Here is a 17,378-nt window from a genome sequence, read left to right as displayed (position 1 = left end):
CCCCAAACGCATTAAGAAATTATCGTAATATCAGTCCCGTAACAAAACATGGTGAAGGATTTCCGCTTGAGGCAAGACCTCAGGCACTTCCTCCAGCAGCGTCACTGGGATGCGGGAGGGCTCACAAGGCAGACACTTTTGAACGGGACACCTTGGGCAGCCCCCACCAATGCCCCTTGCCTGGGCTTGAGGACGGCCATGGAGCTGAGAGCCCTCCTCCTGCTGCCGCTCTGCTTCCCAGGTAAGAGAAGGGCTGGGCTTGCCTTGGGCTTCCCACGCACCCAGGGGGAGCGGGACACCCTTCCCCACCTCCCGCTGCCTGGGGAGCTCCACACTGGGGGAGAATCCGACCATGGACAGACACTGCAGGGATGGGGAGGGAAGGGGCCGCCCCAGCTCCCACCATAACACGTCTGGCTTCTCCAGGCTCCCAGGACAAACCACCCTGGGAGCACACAGCTGCGGTCTCCGGAGCAGCCCCAGCGCCTCCCACAGTCACCATTTCCCGTCACACTGCCTGGCCCCGCTCGGCTGCTCCCATTGCAGCCCTGGGTCAGGACAGCGTTGCCCGGGGGCACGCGCCTGCCTCCCCTGCTGTCCCAGCAGAGAGCACAAGGCTTTCCGCATGTGGTACCAGGTTGGAGAACCGAGGCAGCCCTGCACCCAGCACAGCCTCGCACCCTGGGTTGCTGGGCATCCTCCGAGGATGCCGCATGGAGGAGCTGCAGGCGGCTGGAGGCAAGCTCAAGCCCAGCCACAGAATGAGCATTTCATCCCCAGGGAACACACTGCCCTTGCTCCTTCCCTCTGCCCTGTCCCCAAATCCCAGACAGACGGCCCCATGGCTCCTGAGGGGCGGCTGAGCCCCACCACTGCCATGCCACGCGTCAGGTGGGGCTGGTCTCCATTCTCCCTGTGGCAAGGGGCAGTAACAACGGGCTGGGCTGCTGGGGCAGCTCCAAACGCTGAGCCATGCATGGCTCCATTTAGGCTTGAAGGTCCAACACTTCTAGCATTCGCAGGTCTGTGGGTTTTAAACCAAAGATACTGGGGTTTAAATCACAGGCGTGGTCCCAGCTCAAATCTCAGCACTGCCCACCAGAAACCAACCTCCCCATTTCCAAGCAGGGGAATTTAGCAGGGGAAATGGATCTCGGGTTTCAGAGTGCCTCCAGACACAAGTGCCCCTGGACGAAGGTCAGAGGCAGTTTCTGTGTGTCCGTCGGGAGGCTGTGGGCAGCCCTGCATCAGCTCCCCTCTCCCTCACCACATCTGCCATTCACAGCTCTCCAAGCCCAACCACCTGATGCCGAGGAGAGACAAGCAGAAGGAAGCATTCTGTCTATCCAGTGTCCTTACACAGCAGGGACTGACTACCAGCAGCAGAAAGCCTGGTGCCGCGTGAGAGATGGACAATGTGAGCCCTTAGCGGAAACAACCAAGCCAGCACGATACTCATACACAAACAAGGCCACAAAGGGAAAAGTTACGATACTGGATGACGGCCTGTATAGTACTGTGTCCATCACCATGACCAACCTCCAGACAGAGGACTCAGGCACATACTCCTGTGTTTACCGTCACAACAGTTCCTGGTATATTCCCCTAAGGACGATCTCACTGATTGTTTTCAAGGGTGAGTACCTTTCTCCCCACACAAACTCAACACTTGTCAGAAAGCAACATCACTCCTTCCCGCACTCTGTCCCCCCTCTCCCTCACAGGCGAGCGGCTTCCCCTGACCCCCACAGCCCCCCACCCTCCCCAGCCTCTCTCACCGCCTGCCCCGCTCACACAGGCACAGTGTGACGGAGCCCCACAGACCCCGCTGGCCCTGCAGGCTCTCGCCTCCCTCTTCTCCTGCCCAACCTCAGCCCTGCGCTGATGGACGCACCATCCGTCACGGAGTTGCCCAGGGCAGAGTCTGGCCCAGGTGCCCACCTCAGGCCACGGCTGGATGCCCGGGTGCCCACCGCTGGCGGGTCAGTGACCACATGTGCTGTTTCGCAGAGCTGCACACATGGGAGCGGGACACTCTCTCTGTGCAGTGCCCCTACAGCACCCCGGGGCACAGCACAGGGACAAAAGTCTGGTGTGGAAGAGAAGGTCAGACTGAGTGTAAAGTCGTGGTGAGCACAGACTACCCTTCGACACGGAATGCACAGTGATCTGCACTGTCCGTCTGGCTCACGTGTGCTCTCGGGGAATCTGCCACCAGATGGGCCTCACTCTCCTCCATTTCCCTCTCCCTCTATCGCTTCCTCTCCCTCTGCCCAAGCAATCACCACCTTTCTCCCAGCTCCTCACTCAATGCTGCTGGGTAAAGCTTTGAAGCAGCAAACGGCACCCAGCTGCCAGGGAGAACCTGCCACTCGCTGAGGGGTGGCTGAGCCCCACCACTGCCATCCCGGGGTGGGGAGGGGCTGGTCTCCATTCTCCCTGTGGCAAGGGGCAGTAACAACGGGCTGGGCTGCTGGGGCAGCTCCAAACGCTGAGCCATGCACGGCTCCATTTAGGCTTGAAGGTCCAACGCCTCTAGCATTCGCAGGTCTGTGGGTTTTAAACCAAAGATACTGGGGTTTAAATCACAGGGGTGGTCCCAGCTCAAATCTCAGCACTGCCCACCAGAAACCAATCTCCCCATTTCCAAGCAGGGGAATTTAGCAGGGGAAATGGATCTCGAGTTTCAGAGTGCCTCCAGACACAAGTGCCCCTGGACGAAGGTCGGAGGCAGTTTCTGTGTGTCCGTCGGGAGGCTGTGGGCAGCCCTGCATCAGCTCCCCTCTCCCTCACCACATCTGGCATTTACAGGTCTCCAAGCCCAACGACCTGATGCCGAGGAGAGACAAGCAGAAGGAAGCACTCTGTCTATCCAGTGTCCTTACACAGCACGGACTGACTACCAGCAGCAGAAAGCCTGGTGCCGCGTGAGAGATGAACAATGTGAGCTCTTAGCAGAAACAACCAAGCCAGCAGGATACCCATACACAAACAAGGCCACAAAGGGAAAAGTTACGATAATGGATGACAGCCAGCATAGAACTGTGTCCATCACCATGACCAACCTCCAGGCAGAGGACTCAGGCACATACTCCTGTGCTTACCGTCACAACAGTTACTGGTATATTCCCCTAAGGACGATCTCACTGATTGTTTTCAAGGGTGAGTACCTTTCTCCCCACACAAACTCAACACTTGTCAGAAAGCAACATCACTCCTTCCCGCACTCCCTCCCCCCTCTCCCTCACAGGCGAGTGGCTTCCCCTGACCCCCACAGCCCCCCACCCTCCCCAGCCTCTCTCACCGCCTGCCCCGGTCACACAGGCACGGTGTGACGGAGCCCCACAGACCCCGCTGGCCCTGCAGGCTCTCGCCTCCCTCTTCTCCTGCCCGACCTCAGCCCTGCACTGATGGACACACTGTCCGTCAGGGAATTGCCCAGGGCAGAGTCTGGCCCAGGTGCCCACCTCAGGCTGCGGCTGGATGCCCGGGTGCCCACTGCTGGCGGGTCAGTGACCACATGTGCTGTTTCGCAGAGCTGCACACGTGGGAGCGGGACACTCTCTCTGTGCAGTGCCCCTACAGTGGCCTGGCCTACGGCATGGGAACAAAAGTCTGGTGTCGAAGAGAAGGTCAGACTGCGTGTAAAACTGTGGTGAGATCAGATTACCCTTCGACACGGCATAACAGCCAAGCTCTGGAAGACAGAACATTCATCCAGGATGACACCCAGAAAAGGACTGTCAACATTACCATGCAGAAGCTGCAGGCCCAGGACAGCGGCATGTACTGGTGTGCATTATATAGAGGCCGTGAACTCATCCGGATAATGGACTTCCAGCTCTCTGTGTCCAAGAGTGAGTACCTACTGGCAGACAAGCTTGCCCGTTGGCAGCGTTCAGCCTCACCACCCTGCTGCTTCTCCCTCCTGGCCTGCGCCACTGCAGCGAGGAGCCCAGCGCTGCCGCCACACAGCTGATGTCTCCCTCTCTGTCTCTCTGGTGGACACACGGGCGGCTGCCCCTTGGGCCTGTGGAGCCGAAGCTCTGGCCTGGCCCTTCATGCTCTGTCTGCTCCCAGCTGCTCCCACGAGCTCCCACAAATGGGGCCGCTCTTCACAACTGCTTCCCACAGGGCTCAGCCAGGGGCTCCAGGAGCAGCTCCCCCAGCTCTGCGCTTGCCTGGCCCACGCTGGGCACCGCTGGAGACCTCCCCCACTGCAGGCATTGCTCTTGCTCTGGCCCCACAGCTGCCAGCCCTCCCTTGTCATGGACTCCCAGGCCCCACGGGCTGAGCCCCCATGAGCATGCGGTCCCTGGGGGAACCAAAGCAAGGGGACAGGACACCAGCCAATTTGTGGCTCAACTCTGCACGAGTAACCTGGCTCCTGTCCCCTTCTGCTCCTCATGTCCTGCAAGCAATTCTCATAGCCGAGTCCTTCACAGACAATGCTCTCTGCTTACTTCTCATAAGCCTCTGTCTGCTTAAGCACAGAGCTGTTAAATAGTTCAGTGCTACCTGAAGACCTCTGCCATAGAGCAGAGCTGCTTGCACTTACAGCACTTCCTTTGGCCATGTGTTGGGGGGGTACACACAAAGCGGGGCTCCTGCTCAGCTCCTTGCCCCTCCCTCCCACCTTTTGATCCTTATTTTGCTTTGCCGGCTGACAGCAAGTCGCGATGACACAGGTTACAGCCTGGGCAGTTTGGCTGTGCTGGGCATCGTGGCAGGAGTGCGTTTATAGCCCCATCTTCCCAGGGCCAGGGAAGTTTAGCTGCTAAATGCAAAGCAGCCCAGTAGTGATTATTCTTCTCTTCCTGTTTGTGATTGCAGCGTCGGCTGGAACAACTTTGTCAGGTACTGCAAGCACAAGTCTAACAACTCTTTCTGTCACCGCCCCACCACCAAGGTAAGGCCTTAAAAAAGTCTCCAATTTGAACACAGACATGAGTTATTAGTGTCTCAGCCACAGTATGCCTCTCTTCCTGCGGTAGGCAGGCTTTCTGAAGGTTCCTGCTCACACAGGAATTCAATATGACAGGCGTCCTTAACAACGATGGCCTCTCCTCTTCCAGCTCCAACCCAGAGTGTAATTACAAAGGAGGAAATAGATTGATAAAGTCACGTCACAGCTTTCTGGAATGCAGATGCCTATCGTCTTTTTTATCCTTATCTCTTTGGGCTATGCTCTTTGGAGCAACAGAGGCACAGAGATTCTTCCCCTGAGCCTTTTTGTCTTGACTTTGCTCACTCTTGTGCATGAATATTTAACAATTAAATAGACCTTGGCTGCTATTTTATCCTTCTATTTACCAGGCAGTTAAATGTAAAGGATTTTCTTCCCCTTTGGACATCTGCTGTCATCAACACTACAGCAGCACCTCAGAGTACAACCATACATCAGCTCCAGTGTGCCAGGTGCAGCAAAACCCAGGAGGAAAAGGCAGTACCTGCTGCAGAGGGCCTGGAATTGTACTCTGAACTTTGAGCAGTGGCTTGTTTTTAAAGTCTGGAGAATAGTTTAGGAAAAGCTCAGAAGGCACAGCCAGGCAGAAAAATCAAAATAGCATTACTGCAGGAGAACCACCCCCTCCTTCCAAGTGCATGAAAGCTAGTGCATAAGAGCTATTCCTGTCCCTTTCTTTGGTCACTGTTTGGTAATGGGCTGCGCCATCATCATGCTGTGCTACCACCTAACACTGGTAACCCTTTTGCTCTCCTGGCTTCAGCTCAAATGTACACACCTTCAACATACTCTCTGGGGTCCTCAGCATCCTGTTCATCCTGGCACTTACCAGCTCGGTAACACTGTGCGTCAGGCAGCACAAGCAGCTGAAGAGAAGAGGTATGTGGAGACTGGTGATGCCTCATGTTCTAGTCTATACTAAACATCTGGCCATCACTTTTCCACTCCTGGCGACCTTATTCCCAACTCACAGAGCTCTGGAGAAGATAAGGCTGGTGTAGCATGGGAAGTCTCAAGGCAGGCTTCTTGCTGTGATCTCCTCTCACAATAAATTAAACCATGTTCCTCTAGACTCTGCACAGGACACCTCCTACCATGTTAGAGGACAATTAAAGTGAGAGCAATGTGTTCACCAGATTCAGGGTAGAGGGGTCGCACTGTCACACCCATTGCTTCTGCCACTGCGCAGTCCCACAGCCTTCCCCAAAACTCCTGAAGCATAGGCAATGCCATGGGATTTCATGGACTTCTCTACTTCTAAAACCTCTGATTTTGGCTCTTTCCAAAGGTAACAGACAAGCAGAGGACACCTATGACAAACCAGAGGACACCTATGACAAACCAGAGGACATAGCACAGGTAAGGAAAATGATAGATTTCCCATATGGTACATGAATCCCTTACCAATAGCCTGTGAGGAGCGGGCTGACCCATCTGATGAGGACCGTGGTGCTCATTTTTGGTTATAAGCAGGAGGGAAAATGGTATTTAATGTCACCAGAGAGAGGAATGTTCCTATCTGGAGAGAGAGGGGAGTAATTAATGTAAGGAATCTCCAGCAGGAAAAAAACAATGGAGCAAATTCTAGTAATCTCTGAGAAATGTCTTTAAGACTAGAAACCAGGGTTAGACAATGAGGTTGTAACCCGTATCAAGGAGAGGTGATGAAGGAAAGAGTGTTCTGTTCTTTCAGCTCTGTCACGACCAAAGGTAAGTTTTTACATGCTTCTCTTTTCCCCCTGGGAAAACCTTGTCCTTTTGAAAACAGCTGTGGCCTGGCACTGAATCATGCTAAGAAGTATTTTCCCTTTCTTTTCATAGCTTGACAGTACTGAAAGAATGGAAAGTCCCAAGGATGACGGCGAAGACCTAAAATATGTTACCCTGAACTATAAATCCCGACTCAGTGACGAGGATCCTCTCTACTGTAATGTTGAACGAAGTCAGGCTCACAGGAAACCCGAAGATGAAAATGTAGAATATGCTATCATTGCACTCAAGCAGTTACCGACAAGTGAGAAAGGCTGAAGCACAGAATCCCCAAGTAATCCAGAAATGGGAGAAAAGAATAAGAAGTGGGAATGGGGAGCAGAAGATGTGTGGATGGACACTGGGGAAAGATCTAAGTTTTTGTTGCCGTGTGTATGTTGCCTGTACAATTAGAGGCCAGTAGAGAATTTTGCCACAATTGTGCAGATTCTCTCGGGTCAGACAGAGGTGCTGGGCAATTCTCAGGATCTCTTGTGCATCTGCTTTCTTCGGTCCCATTAAAATGCAGACTCTTTTGGAAAGGCAGGTGTGGAGGACTGACCTTTTGAAAAAGAGCAATATTTGTCTGGACATGAATAGGTTTGCTATTTCAACTGTGTTCACTGATAGAAACTCTGTCCAACTCCTACAGGCTCAGCTACTATGGCCAAGCAAACTCATTCCAGTGCTGTAGGGATAAAACTCTAACCTTGCTGTGACCCGGTCCGTTTGCCATGTAATGGGTGGGGGATACGAGCACTGGATTATAAGAATAAGCAGAACCAGCATCTGCCAGGAGGCAAATAGCTTGAGGGTGTATTGCAACACAATGATATGCTGCATTGCAAACTTTGCAAACTGAGGATTGTGCTATATGAATCTGAGCACCAGAAGGCCTTGTAGCTACAAAACAACAATGGTGTATACAAGTAATATATACTCTTTTTGAAACTTAATGCAAATTCCCCTATAACCTAAATTTATCAGTCTGCTTAGGTAAGTAAAATAGTAAGAGGCTTTCAAACTAAAGCTAAATGTTGAGCTTTAGATCAAGAAATAGAGTGTGCACTCCGGAATTTGAGGGTAGGAGGGAATGAAGGTGATGACACTACTGAGTGCATGGGGTTGTGGGATGGATTCAATGTGGCCCCTGTGGATTACACTAGGGAAAGTCTCCAACGCTGCACCCTCTAGACAACTTATTCTTTCCAAGCTTGAAGACTGACTTGCTCTCAGGGTCATCCACAGCCACAGCATATTTATGCAGTCTTTGAGGCCTCTACATTGAAAATAAGCAGCTGAAATCAGAAGTTACAGGCATGGCTTCCCATGGGTAGCTTGTGCAGACTGCCCGGTCCTTTCACCACCTCCTAATCAAAGGCCATTACTTGGTTCAACAAAACTTTGTTCTGGCTGGTCTGCTGTCTTACACCATCTGTTCCCCAAGAACACACAAACTGGCTGCTTAAACCAAGGTAGTGTGGAACCAAATAAGCAGGAAGAACCAAAACTGAGTATTTCTGTAGAAAGGAGGGAAGGGAACAACACTGGGACAGTTTTGAACAGAATTTGCCTTGCTGTGCTAACTGCAAGGATGAGCCCTGAGACAAGACATGAGGAAGGTCTGTACAGGCAGTAGCACACAGCAAGAAACTGGCAGCCTGCGCAAAGTAGTTGCAGGAATTATGACACAGACAAGAGAGGAAGAAGTATGAGCACAAGAGGGCTGTTCTCAACATCAGCTGATATAACAGAAGGACAGGATGTTAATTAGAGTGGATTATTTGTAGACGTAAATGTCCAAGTAAGTCAGACACACAATATATTTATGGATCCCCAGTGCAGCTCTGATGCAGGTTGGCAATTTCCGAGAGCTGCCCCAGGAACACTAGACTAGCTGGGACCTCATCAAACCCTGCTATCCTGAATAATGACAACATAAACTATCAAACATGTTTTTCCAATGCATTTAGTCTCTTGCCTTCATTGTTATAAGGCATCTTTGTATTGCTTCAGGAATCACTACCCAGCCAGTCTCAGATTAGTTCTGTTCTTTTGCAGCACTGTGCTGTAGTTTAAAAAGCTCTTCACAGCCTATTCACCAGTGCAGCTGGTTCTTTGTAAGTTCATTGGAAGACCAATACAAACCAGCATGCCTACTTCCAGCACTTTTTATTTTTTTTTATTTTTTCATCTAGCCTCCCTGCCCTGGGCAGGGACACCTCCCACTAGACCAGGTTGCTCCAAGCCCCGTCCAACCTGGCCTTGAACCCCTCCAGGGATGGGGCAGCCACAGCTTCTCTGGGCAACCTGGGCCAGGGGCTCACCACCCCCACAGCAAAGAATTTTTTCCAAACTTCTCATATAAATCTCCCCTCTTTCAGTTTAAAACTATTCCCCCTCATCCCATGGCTCCCCTCCCTGCTCCAGAGTCCCTCCCTGGCTTTCCTGGAGCCCCTTTAGGGACTGGAAGGGGCTGGAAGGTCTCCCCGGAGCCTTCTCTTCTCCAGGCTGAACCCCCCCAGCTCTCTCAGCCTGTCCTCACAGCAGAGGGGCTCCAGCCCTCCCAGCATCTCCGGGGCCTCCTCCGGCCCTGCTCCAACAGCTCCGTCTCCTTCTGCTGTTGGTGCCCCAGCGCTGGAGGCAGCACTGCAGGGGGGTCTCACAGAGCAGAGCAGAGGGGCAGAATCCCCTCCCTCACCCTGCTGCCCACGCTGCTGGGGATGCAGCCCAGGCTGTGGGGGGTTTCTGGGCTGCCAGCGCACCTTACCAGCTCATGTAGAGCTTCTCATCCCCCAGCACCCCCAAATCCTTCTCCTCAGGGCTGCTCTCCATCCCTTCATCCCCCAGCCTGGATGTGTGCTTGGGATTGCCTCGACCCACGTGCAGAACCTTGCTCTTGGCCTTGTTGAACTTCATGAGCTTCGCATGAGCCCACCTCTCCAGCCTGTCCAGGTCCCTCTGGATGGCATCCCTTCCCTCCAGTATGTCGACCATGCCACACGGCTTGGTGTCGCCAGCAAACTTGCAGAGGGTGCACTCAATGCCACTGTCCATGTCGCCGACAAAGATGTTAAACATAGAAAGTAAGCTTTTGTGGCTTCTTCTAAAGTCACAGGAGACCACAAATGCATGTGCCGTTTCACGGGAGAGCTTCCCAGGGCCTTGGAAAGAGATACCATTACTTCCTTCTCTCTGCTGGAAATACTCCAGATTACACATTTGCTGCCTTTATTTAGCAGTCATGTGGTGAGTGATATGAAATGAGTTTGCTGGGGCTCAGCTCAATTTCTCAAAAAGCCCAGAAACCCCTGCACTTTATTTGGCTGCACCAAGCTCTGCAGAAAGGTGGCAAATTAAAGGGGCCTGAACCACTCCCTATTCAAAAGCCAGTCACATCCAATAGGCTTATCTTGCTATGGCTGCAGCACGGAAGCTGATCTATTTTTTGAGATTTTCAGAGTTGACATGTTTAGCTTGAAATGAAAGGAAGAAAAAAAAATGGTTCTGGAAATGGTTCATTCAGCCCAAGATTCCCCTAACTATTTGCTATTCATGCAGTCAGTTACACTGAGTCAAACAGTGGAAGAGTAACAGTAGAAAACAACTGAGTTCAGGAGAGACATTTTCAGGGAGACAGCTGCTTCTGATCAAAGAGAATCCAGATTCGTGCTCACTGGAGCAAGAATGAACAAAAACTGCAATCACTAAGTCTCACAGAGAATTTTTTGATACTGCAAAGTACCATTTTCTTAAACACTAATTAGAGGAAAGAAAAAGAAGGCACATTTATGAATGGATAGACCTGCAGGTTAAGAAGCAGATAAGCACTCAAGTTGAGAATCAGGGGTTTATTGGTATTTGCATGGAAGATCTTGAAGCAAATAAATTAAAAAAAGAAAAAATAGCAACCCACCCACAGCATACCAGTTTGCTAATGCTAAAAGAGGCTCCCTTAACTGCAGTCCAGAACTACTGCATCAGCATGGCACTGATGGGCTCCGAATCAACGCCCACATCCCTTGCTGTTATGTCCTTTCTGCTCGGTACAAAATAAAGATATCTGTTTTGCTCATCTAAAGTACCTCACAGCTTCACCTAGCACAGTGTCTTTGTCTTCCTGACTCCAGTTATATGTCAAAGAGGAATGCTTCATTCACAGGCTCTTCTAAATCTTTCTCCTCAAAATAACCCACAAGATTTTCTCCTTGCCCTCCTTTCACCCTTGTGATGCTGACTGAGCTACCTGTAGACTCTTGATGAGAGCCGCCCTTTCCCTTTTGGTTTTCCAGAAATTCAGCCCATGCAATGCTTGCATGTAAAGCCTGCTCTGGTGGACAGGCACCGTTGCTGAGCTGAGAGGGACTCCCAGTACCATGGTTCCAGGCCATCACATGATGCCCTCTTTTGGGCTGTCTAGACTAAATTGTGGCTGTGAGCGGGCAATGCTGATGCCTGAATTTTCAGCCCACGAGAGAGAGATGCCCGTCCCTGGTGAATTGCTCAATATGCAGGATGAAAAAGATGCCAAGTTCCTGTGCTCATTCCTTCCGGCACAGCAAGGAGGGGGGAAAAGCAAGCTGCTCTCAGGCAAGAGCCCTTTTCATTTTCTCCAGACTCCTCTCCTCTTCTCTGCTTGACTGACATGGAGAAGCTCATGCACCCCATCTTCTTGGTCTTCTTGTCAGGTAAGAAAGCGTACGTGGCCTTGGGTTTCAGTTAACAGATAGGGAAAAGGACTGATGCAAAACTTGGTCTGTACCCGCACCTTGTACAAGATTACTGATAATGCTATGGGAAAAGACTGCACAGGTCTTGAAACACAGTAGCTTTTTCGGGATGCAAAGGCATCTTTGTTGCAGCATGCAGTTCTTTGGAAGACCAATACAAACAGTTATTATGGATAAAGAGTCTTACTGTCTGCCTGTACACTGCAAGGCCCAATGCAATGCAAGCAGAGGGAACCTGGAGCATTGCAGTGTGTTCTGCACTCTATTCTTCCTCCCAGTTCTATTGCAGGGATGTCAGACTCCTTCCTCGGAGTTTGTTCTTTTCCCTTAATTTCACAAAGGGCCAGTGGTGATCCAAGGGCTCAGCTTTTCTCATAGGGATCCTTTTGAGTCAGAACAGGAAACACTGTGTGCCTTTTCAGAGTGAAATGTGGAATTGCAAAATCCTATTTATTTCCATCTGTAGGGCTTTCAATGCAAATTGCAGCAGCTAGGGTTCAAGAGGAGGAAAAAAAAACCTCAAGGAAGGGGCCATCTCTGAACTCCTGGGCACTTGACTATTTTCAGCTTGGAAAGCAACATTCATCCGAAATGAGAAGGCACAGGACCCAGCTGGTGCTCCCAGCTGGCCGCCTTCTCTCTCCAGCCACACGTTGGAGATCCAGTACTTGCAGTGGTGCATAATACGGCAACAGATTCAGGCTTTGGCAGCACAGAAACCCGTCCCCGAAATCAGAATGAGTTTGGAAAAAAGTCCACTATAATTTTTTCAGTAGCATACAACACGGGAGGATGAACACAAATAGTAAACGATCTGTCAGCAGAATTGGTTGAAAAGATAATGACATAAAGTTTTCCACAGGAAATTTCAGCAAATTTTTAAATGCCACGATTCTGATCAAGAGATTTTTTGCAATGCTGTTTCAAAACCAAACCAAACAAAAACGAAACCCAAAACCCTGGGACCATTCCAGGAACTGAAGGGGCAGAACTGGGGGTGAGCAGGGGTCCACAAGAGAAATAGGAGAGGGAGTTAGAATGTTTAGAGGGATTGCACGGGACTGGACTGGACACGCAGTGAGGTAAACCTTAACTGGAACAACTGAGTGAAGCCACATATGAGGATAAAGACTTGTAAGTGTTGGATACTTAGCCCAGATGGGTTTTTATGCTGCCTTCTACTCAAGCCTGAAAGCGCTTCAGATTTTTTAGTTCACAATTCACTTAGAATGGCTGAAATTATTATAAGAAGTGTTATTAAAAGGCTCAGCCAGCACAAAGTCCTCACAAGAGCCTGTTTTTTAATTTACTTCTATTTCATTGTTACTTATCGTTTCACAGAAGGCACTAGCCTCTGAAGTTTTTCACTAGAAATAGAGATTTCCACAAATACCACATCACACTGCACTGCTCTCTGGAAGTATTAATAGCTCAGACTGTCCCTTCTGTCTTTTCTTACCATAAAGAGGAATAGAAATTAGGAATAAGGAACTAACGCAACCAAAAAAGCCAAGCAGCCAAAGACCAGTTGTCAACATGGTTAAAACTAGTAGGATATCAAAAGATAGGGTAAAAAAATTTGATAAATCCCTGGATTTAGAAATCAGGAGTGGGATTAAGAAGAAACCTCCTAAACAGCTAGCTGGACACTGATTTGTAGATGTCACTTTGATTCTAGCATTTTCCAGGGCTGTATTGCTTCTCTCTGGCTGTGTAAAGAGCCTTAAAATGGGAATAAACTTCATGGGCATTTACTGCAAAGGACCCTTTCCACACCAGATGGTCCTGCAGAGCCAAATCTGCATCTAAGAACTTATTATATGGAAGCTCAAGGCCAAAACCTGAAGCAAGCTGCCTTATGCCAGTAAGCAGGTTGGACGTTGCAAAGCAGGGGTGTTACAGCAAGACTAGTCTAATGAGAATGACACAGAAACAATCTGTCACCATTGGGTCAAGCTATGTTTTTATGAGCTGCCTTGTAAAAAGAGCTTTTAAAAATCAAGACAGTTTGCCTGATGCCAACTCAATCTACCTGAGTGCCCTGGTTCATGCTCCTCAGAACCAGAGGAAAATGCAAGTTTATATTTAATCTCCCAAACATGCTGACAAACCGCTTCCCCTTACTGGGCAGGAGCCCAATGACAACACAAATCCAGAGCAGTCACTACAGGGCTAGGAGGGAAGGCAAGCACCAACATTTCCTGAGCTTCAGAAAATCACAAATATTAATGAAGATGATGCCTCCTCCTTCCCTCAGTGTTATCCCCCCCCAAGAATATATGCTTGGCAAAAGCCAAATAACTACCAGTCAGAGGGATCAATACAGACATATTTCAAGAATGTCTGAACCAAGACTCTGAATCTGAGCACAGCGTATCTTTCATGGGGGAAGCAGCCAGGTAAAAGCCCTACAGTTGACACCAGCCATCTCCAGAGTTGTAAAAGAGGAAAATGACGTTCACCATAAACATATTGGTAAGCGATAGATATGAAAGAGACTTGGCTCACCACTTCCTCCTTCTCTCCTAGCATCCTGTGCTGCAGAGAACGTCACTGTGGTGTATGGAATAGAGGGGGGCACCATTTCTGTCAACTGCACCTATAACCCCCGGCAGCAGCGGTGGAGAGAAAAGAGCTGGTGCAAGCAGATCGATGAGACCAAGTGCCAACATGTGGTGAGCGCCAGGCGCTTCTGGCTGACATTCCTAAAGAACAGGAATGGCAGCACCTCCATCAGTGACAATGTCCGTGAAGGGGTCCTGACAGTGACCATGAAGCGACTCAAGAAGCAGGATGCTGGGTTGTACCAGTGTAAAACTGACTACCTGGGTGAAACAAACACCTTAAGGAAAGTGCAAGTGGAAGTGCTGACAGGTACGTCCTGGGGCTCTGAGTTTCAGGAGTTCCTGAGTTCCTACTTAAATTTCACGTGTGTCTGCAGCTGCTAACGTCTCACTTTAGTAAACATGTACTTTTTTCTTACTCTAAGGAGGTACTGTGTTTCATTGCCTCTTTTTAGTTCCTGTTTTACAGCAACGTGACCTCACCGTTACAGGATATCTAACATATGTCATCCCATTATTGCTACCCAGATTAATCTTCTAGCACACAGCGCAGTGTCCAATCTTTCCTTGGTTATCTATGGCTAGCTGGTGTTGGTGACACCAAGGAATATCATCCAGAAACACCTGCAGAATGAACTATTCTGTTTCTATCATCAGCTGTCCTGGAGACCCAAATGCCAGAGGAGCCTAGTGCTGTGCAGAGCATCTCCAGGTAAGCCATAAAACTCCTCATGCTGCGATCTCTAGTCTTCCTAGGGCTAAACCAGATTAGCATCAGCAACCCCATTTGAAGCTGAGAGGAATACCACCACAGGCATATTCTCTACCTCTTCCTAATCCATGACAATTCTCAGAGCTGCTGTGTGGTTTCTAAACAGCAGCTCTACCCTAATCCAGAAAATTCAGTGCTTCAGTACCAAGCAAAACAACTCCTGTGGATCATGATTTATCCGTATGTGAGATCTTGCAGTTAAAACCTGTTATAGATGTTCTAACCTCCCAGGCTTTGTTGTGCATAGGCAGGAGATGTTACATCTTCACACTGTATACCAGAAGAGGTTTTTTAAAGGTTGAACCATCCCCTTCCTGGCTAAGCTTTATTGTTGTATTTATGGTTCCCCATAGCATCCCTCCTGAAGCTGATTTCACTGTCTTCTATATCATTGCTGGATTCCTGGTTACTAAATTCATGGTGGCTGTGCTGATCTTTGTCATTGGCATCAGCAGGAAGAACAGAGAAACAGAGGAGAAGAACCCAAATGAGCATCAGGTCCTCCCTTTCGCTGGTGACCTTGCACATGATGGAATCAGCCCTTCCTGGGAAAGCACTGCTTAGAGCTAAACCAAAGGGAATCCACAGGGAAATGAACATCAAGCATTTGCAGGCAAAGCTTTGCCACCTGCCATAAGAAAAGGATCGCCTACTAAACACAGGTGTCAATGAACCTATCGCTCTAGAGAGGAAATGTCACCATCTACCACCACTTCTCATTGGCGCTGACCAACTTTTTCCAACACAACTGAACTGAAAAGACGCTACCAGTAACACCTGAACCGAATGGAAGTGGATGGGATCGAGGGCTGGGGGGGAAAGGCAGAATACAAAGTCTTTCTGTCAGGAGATCCAGCACAAACTCATGTATGTGCAGAGTTGCTTTCCCAGGATGGTAAAGGTGAGAGAGCCCTGCTCAGTTTCCCCCCAGCTCATTGCTAGGCCACAAAAAGACTTTGCCATTCTATACAGCTGCTGGCATATTATTTGTTTTAAATAAAACTACAGATAAACCAGTGAACATAAATAGAAGTTCAGGTAACACATCTCAATGACCATAAGTTGAGCAACCCACAGACGCATCCACAAAATGGAAAGACATGGTTCTGTCTCAAATCTCCAAGAAGTTTCTCCTGATTCACTGAAGATCAGTGTTAAAAAACTTTTTTCAAGGTGTCCCACATGTCTCTACAAAATGCTCAAATGCTTCCCCGAAAGCAGGAAATATAGCCAGAACTAGATGGTTTGTATGGAAAGCTAATATTATTATTCCTCTAGAAATCAGCTTTTTATCTGAGATTCCACTCTCTAAAGACTGGAGTTTTGACACACTTTTGGCAATGCAATGCTCTGCTATCATCCCCAGTCACTGCCAGCAGCTGCACCACACCACCCGACAGAGTTATTCCAGATACGCATCCCCATTATCATTCCACTAGGGTCTGAACTGAGACCCATCAACTTCATGTCATCTCAGAGCAGTGCCAGGTGAGAGATTCTGTCTTTCCATGGTGATGAAGACCAGCTCCCAAAAACTGCCTTGGACAGTGTGGATTCTTGGTGAACAGTCACTGGGGAAAGGCATAAAGAACTGCAGAACAAACCAGAAGGGCGTGCGAAGTCCACATGCAGCTCTGAACCTGCTTCCTCATTTCTCAAACGATTTTGCAAACAAAGAATGAACTGTCTCTCTGTGCTCCTCCCTGTATTTTTTCTGCCCTCTCAAGGGGATGTTACAAACATGTGACTGTTGTTCATCACTCCCCAAAGTGAAGCTGCATTTAGCTCTCCCAGGAAGACCCCAAATGTAAGGGCATTCACACTTCTTTTCCCTGCACTGCCTGCAAAGCTAAATAAAATCAAACTGATTATCTGATGTAGTCTGGATTCATGACAAACAGCTGCAGTACACCATCAGATCACAATACACCACCCAGAGAAGAGGTAACACTTAGAATGTGCTGGTATGTTTATAACGTACAAAAATGCTCTGAGCCAGCTGGGCAGACTGGCACATACAGCCAGCTCCATTTAGCACCATGCAGAAACGGCAGCTCAAACCCCCAAACCAGATCGGATAATGCATGGTTGTGCTCTGTCTAAACTAATTTCCTCTATTTGCAGAGGGTAAATTAGCCCATACACAGTCACACACCATTGCAGCTATACTAACACAAAGCTAGCTTCAGTATTCCCAGATGGTACTGTGGTGCCCAGCTAGATGTGCTATAGAACAAGGGAATCGCAGCTCTAACCAGGAGATATGAGTCCTAGTTCCAGCTCCAACCTGTTGAGAGACCTCAGGCAGGGTCATCCACCGCCTCTGTGATGGCACAGTGATGGTTCTCCACCACTATGCAGAGGTTTTGGGAACGACAGATATAAAACTTGCCTGTAAGTGCAAAGCTGCAGTAAGGAGGAACACATCCAACTGAAAGCTGCTCTGCACTATGTCAAGGTAGCACTAGAGACCGAAAATGCCTATTTCTTTTCCAGTCACACAGCCTGATTGCTAAATATGGCTATCTAGACAATAACACAATTAAAGCAAAAAAGTAGCTGGCAAACATTATGCAGCCTTCCCACCCAAGAAGTAA

At 49.3% G+C, this 17,378-nt stretch overlaps 2 protein-coding genes across 5 annotated transcripts; both read left to right on the top strand.

Moving 5' to 3' along the window:
• The first annotated feature begins 109 nt into the window (after positions 1 to 109).
• LOC141733575 (polymeric immunoglobulin receptor-like) lies at positions 110 to 8,635 on the top strand. Of its 2 annotated transcripts, none has more exons than XM_074564113.1 (8): positions 110 to 241; positions 1,286 to 1,636; positions 2,812 to 3,162; positions 3,537 to 3,857; positions 4,834 to 4,909; positions 5,730 to 5,845; positions 6,255 to 6,325; positions 6,788 to 8,635. In XM_074564113.1, the coding sequence occupies exons 1-8, from the start codon at positions 199 to 201 to the stop codon at positions 6,992 to 6,994; spliced, it is 1,536 nt and encodes a 511-aa protein (XP_074420214.1). In that variant the 5' UTR covers positions 110 to 198; the 3' UTR covers positions 6,995 to 8,635. The 2 variants fall into 2 exon arrangements, with proteins under 2 accessions (XP_074420214.1, XP_074420215.1); XM_074564114.1 differs by having other exon boundaries at positions 120 to 241; positions 1,364 to 1,636.
• Positions 8,636 to 11,165: 2,530 nt separating this feature from the next.
• LOC141733577 (triggering receptor expressed on myeloid cells 2-like) lies at positions 11,166 to 16,657 on the top strand. Of its 3 annotated transcripts, none has more exons than XM_074564125.1 (4): positions 11,166 to 11,403; positions 13,975 to 14,319; positions 14,667 to 14,721; positions 15,135 to 16,657. In XM_074564125.1, the coding sequence occupies exons 1-4, from the start codon at positions 11,361 to 11,363 to the stop codon at positions 15,343 to 15,345; spliced, it is 654 nt and encodes a 217-aa protein (XP_074420226.1). In that variant the 5' UTR covers positions 11,166 to 11,360; the 3' UTR covers positions 15,346 to 16,657. The 3 variants fall into 3 exon arrangements, with proteins under 3 accessions (XP_074420226.1, XP_074420227.1, XP_074420228.1); XM_074564126.1 differs by having other exon boundaries at positions 11,268 to 11,403; positions 15,234 to 16,657; XM_074564127.1 differs by having other exon boundaries at positions 11,269 to 11,403; positions 15,237 to 16,657.
• The last annotated feature ends 721 nt before the right edge of the window (positions 16,658 to 17,378 follow it).

Source organism: Larus michahellis, chromosome 21 (assembly GCF_964199755.1).
Source record: "Larus michahellis chromosome 21, bLarMic1.1, whole genome shotgun sequence".
Lineage (NCBI taxonomy): Eukaryota > Metazoa > Chordata > Aves > Charadriiformes > Laridae > Larus > Larus michahellis.
The sequence above is the reverse complement of the archived record's forward strand: the minus strand, read 5'-3'. Positions and strand labels throughout refer to the sequence as shown.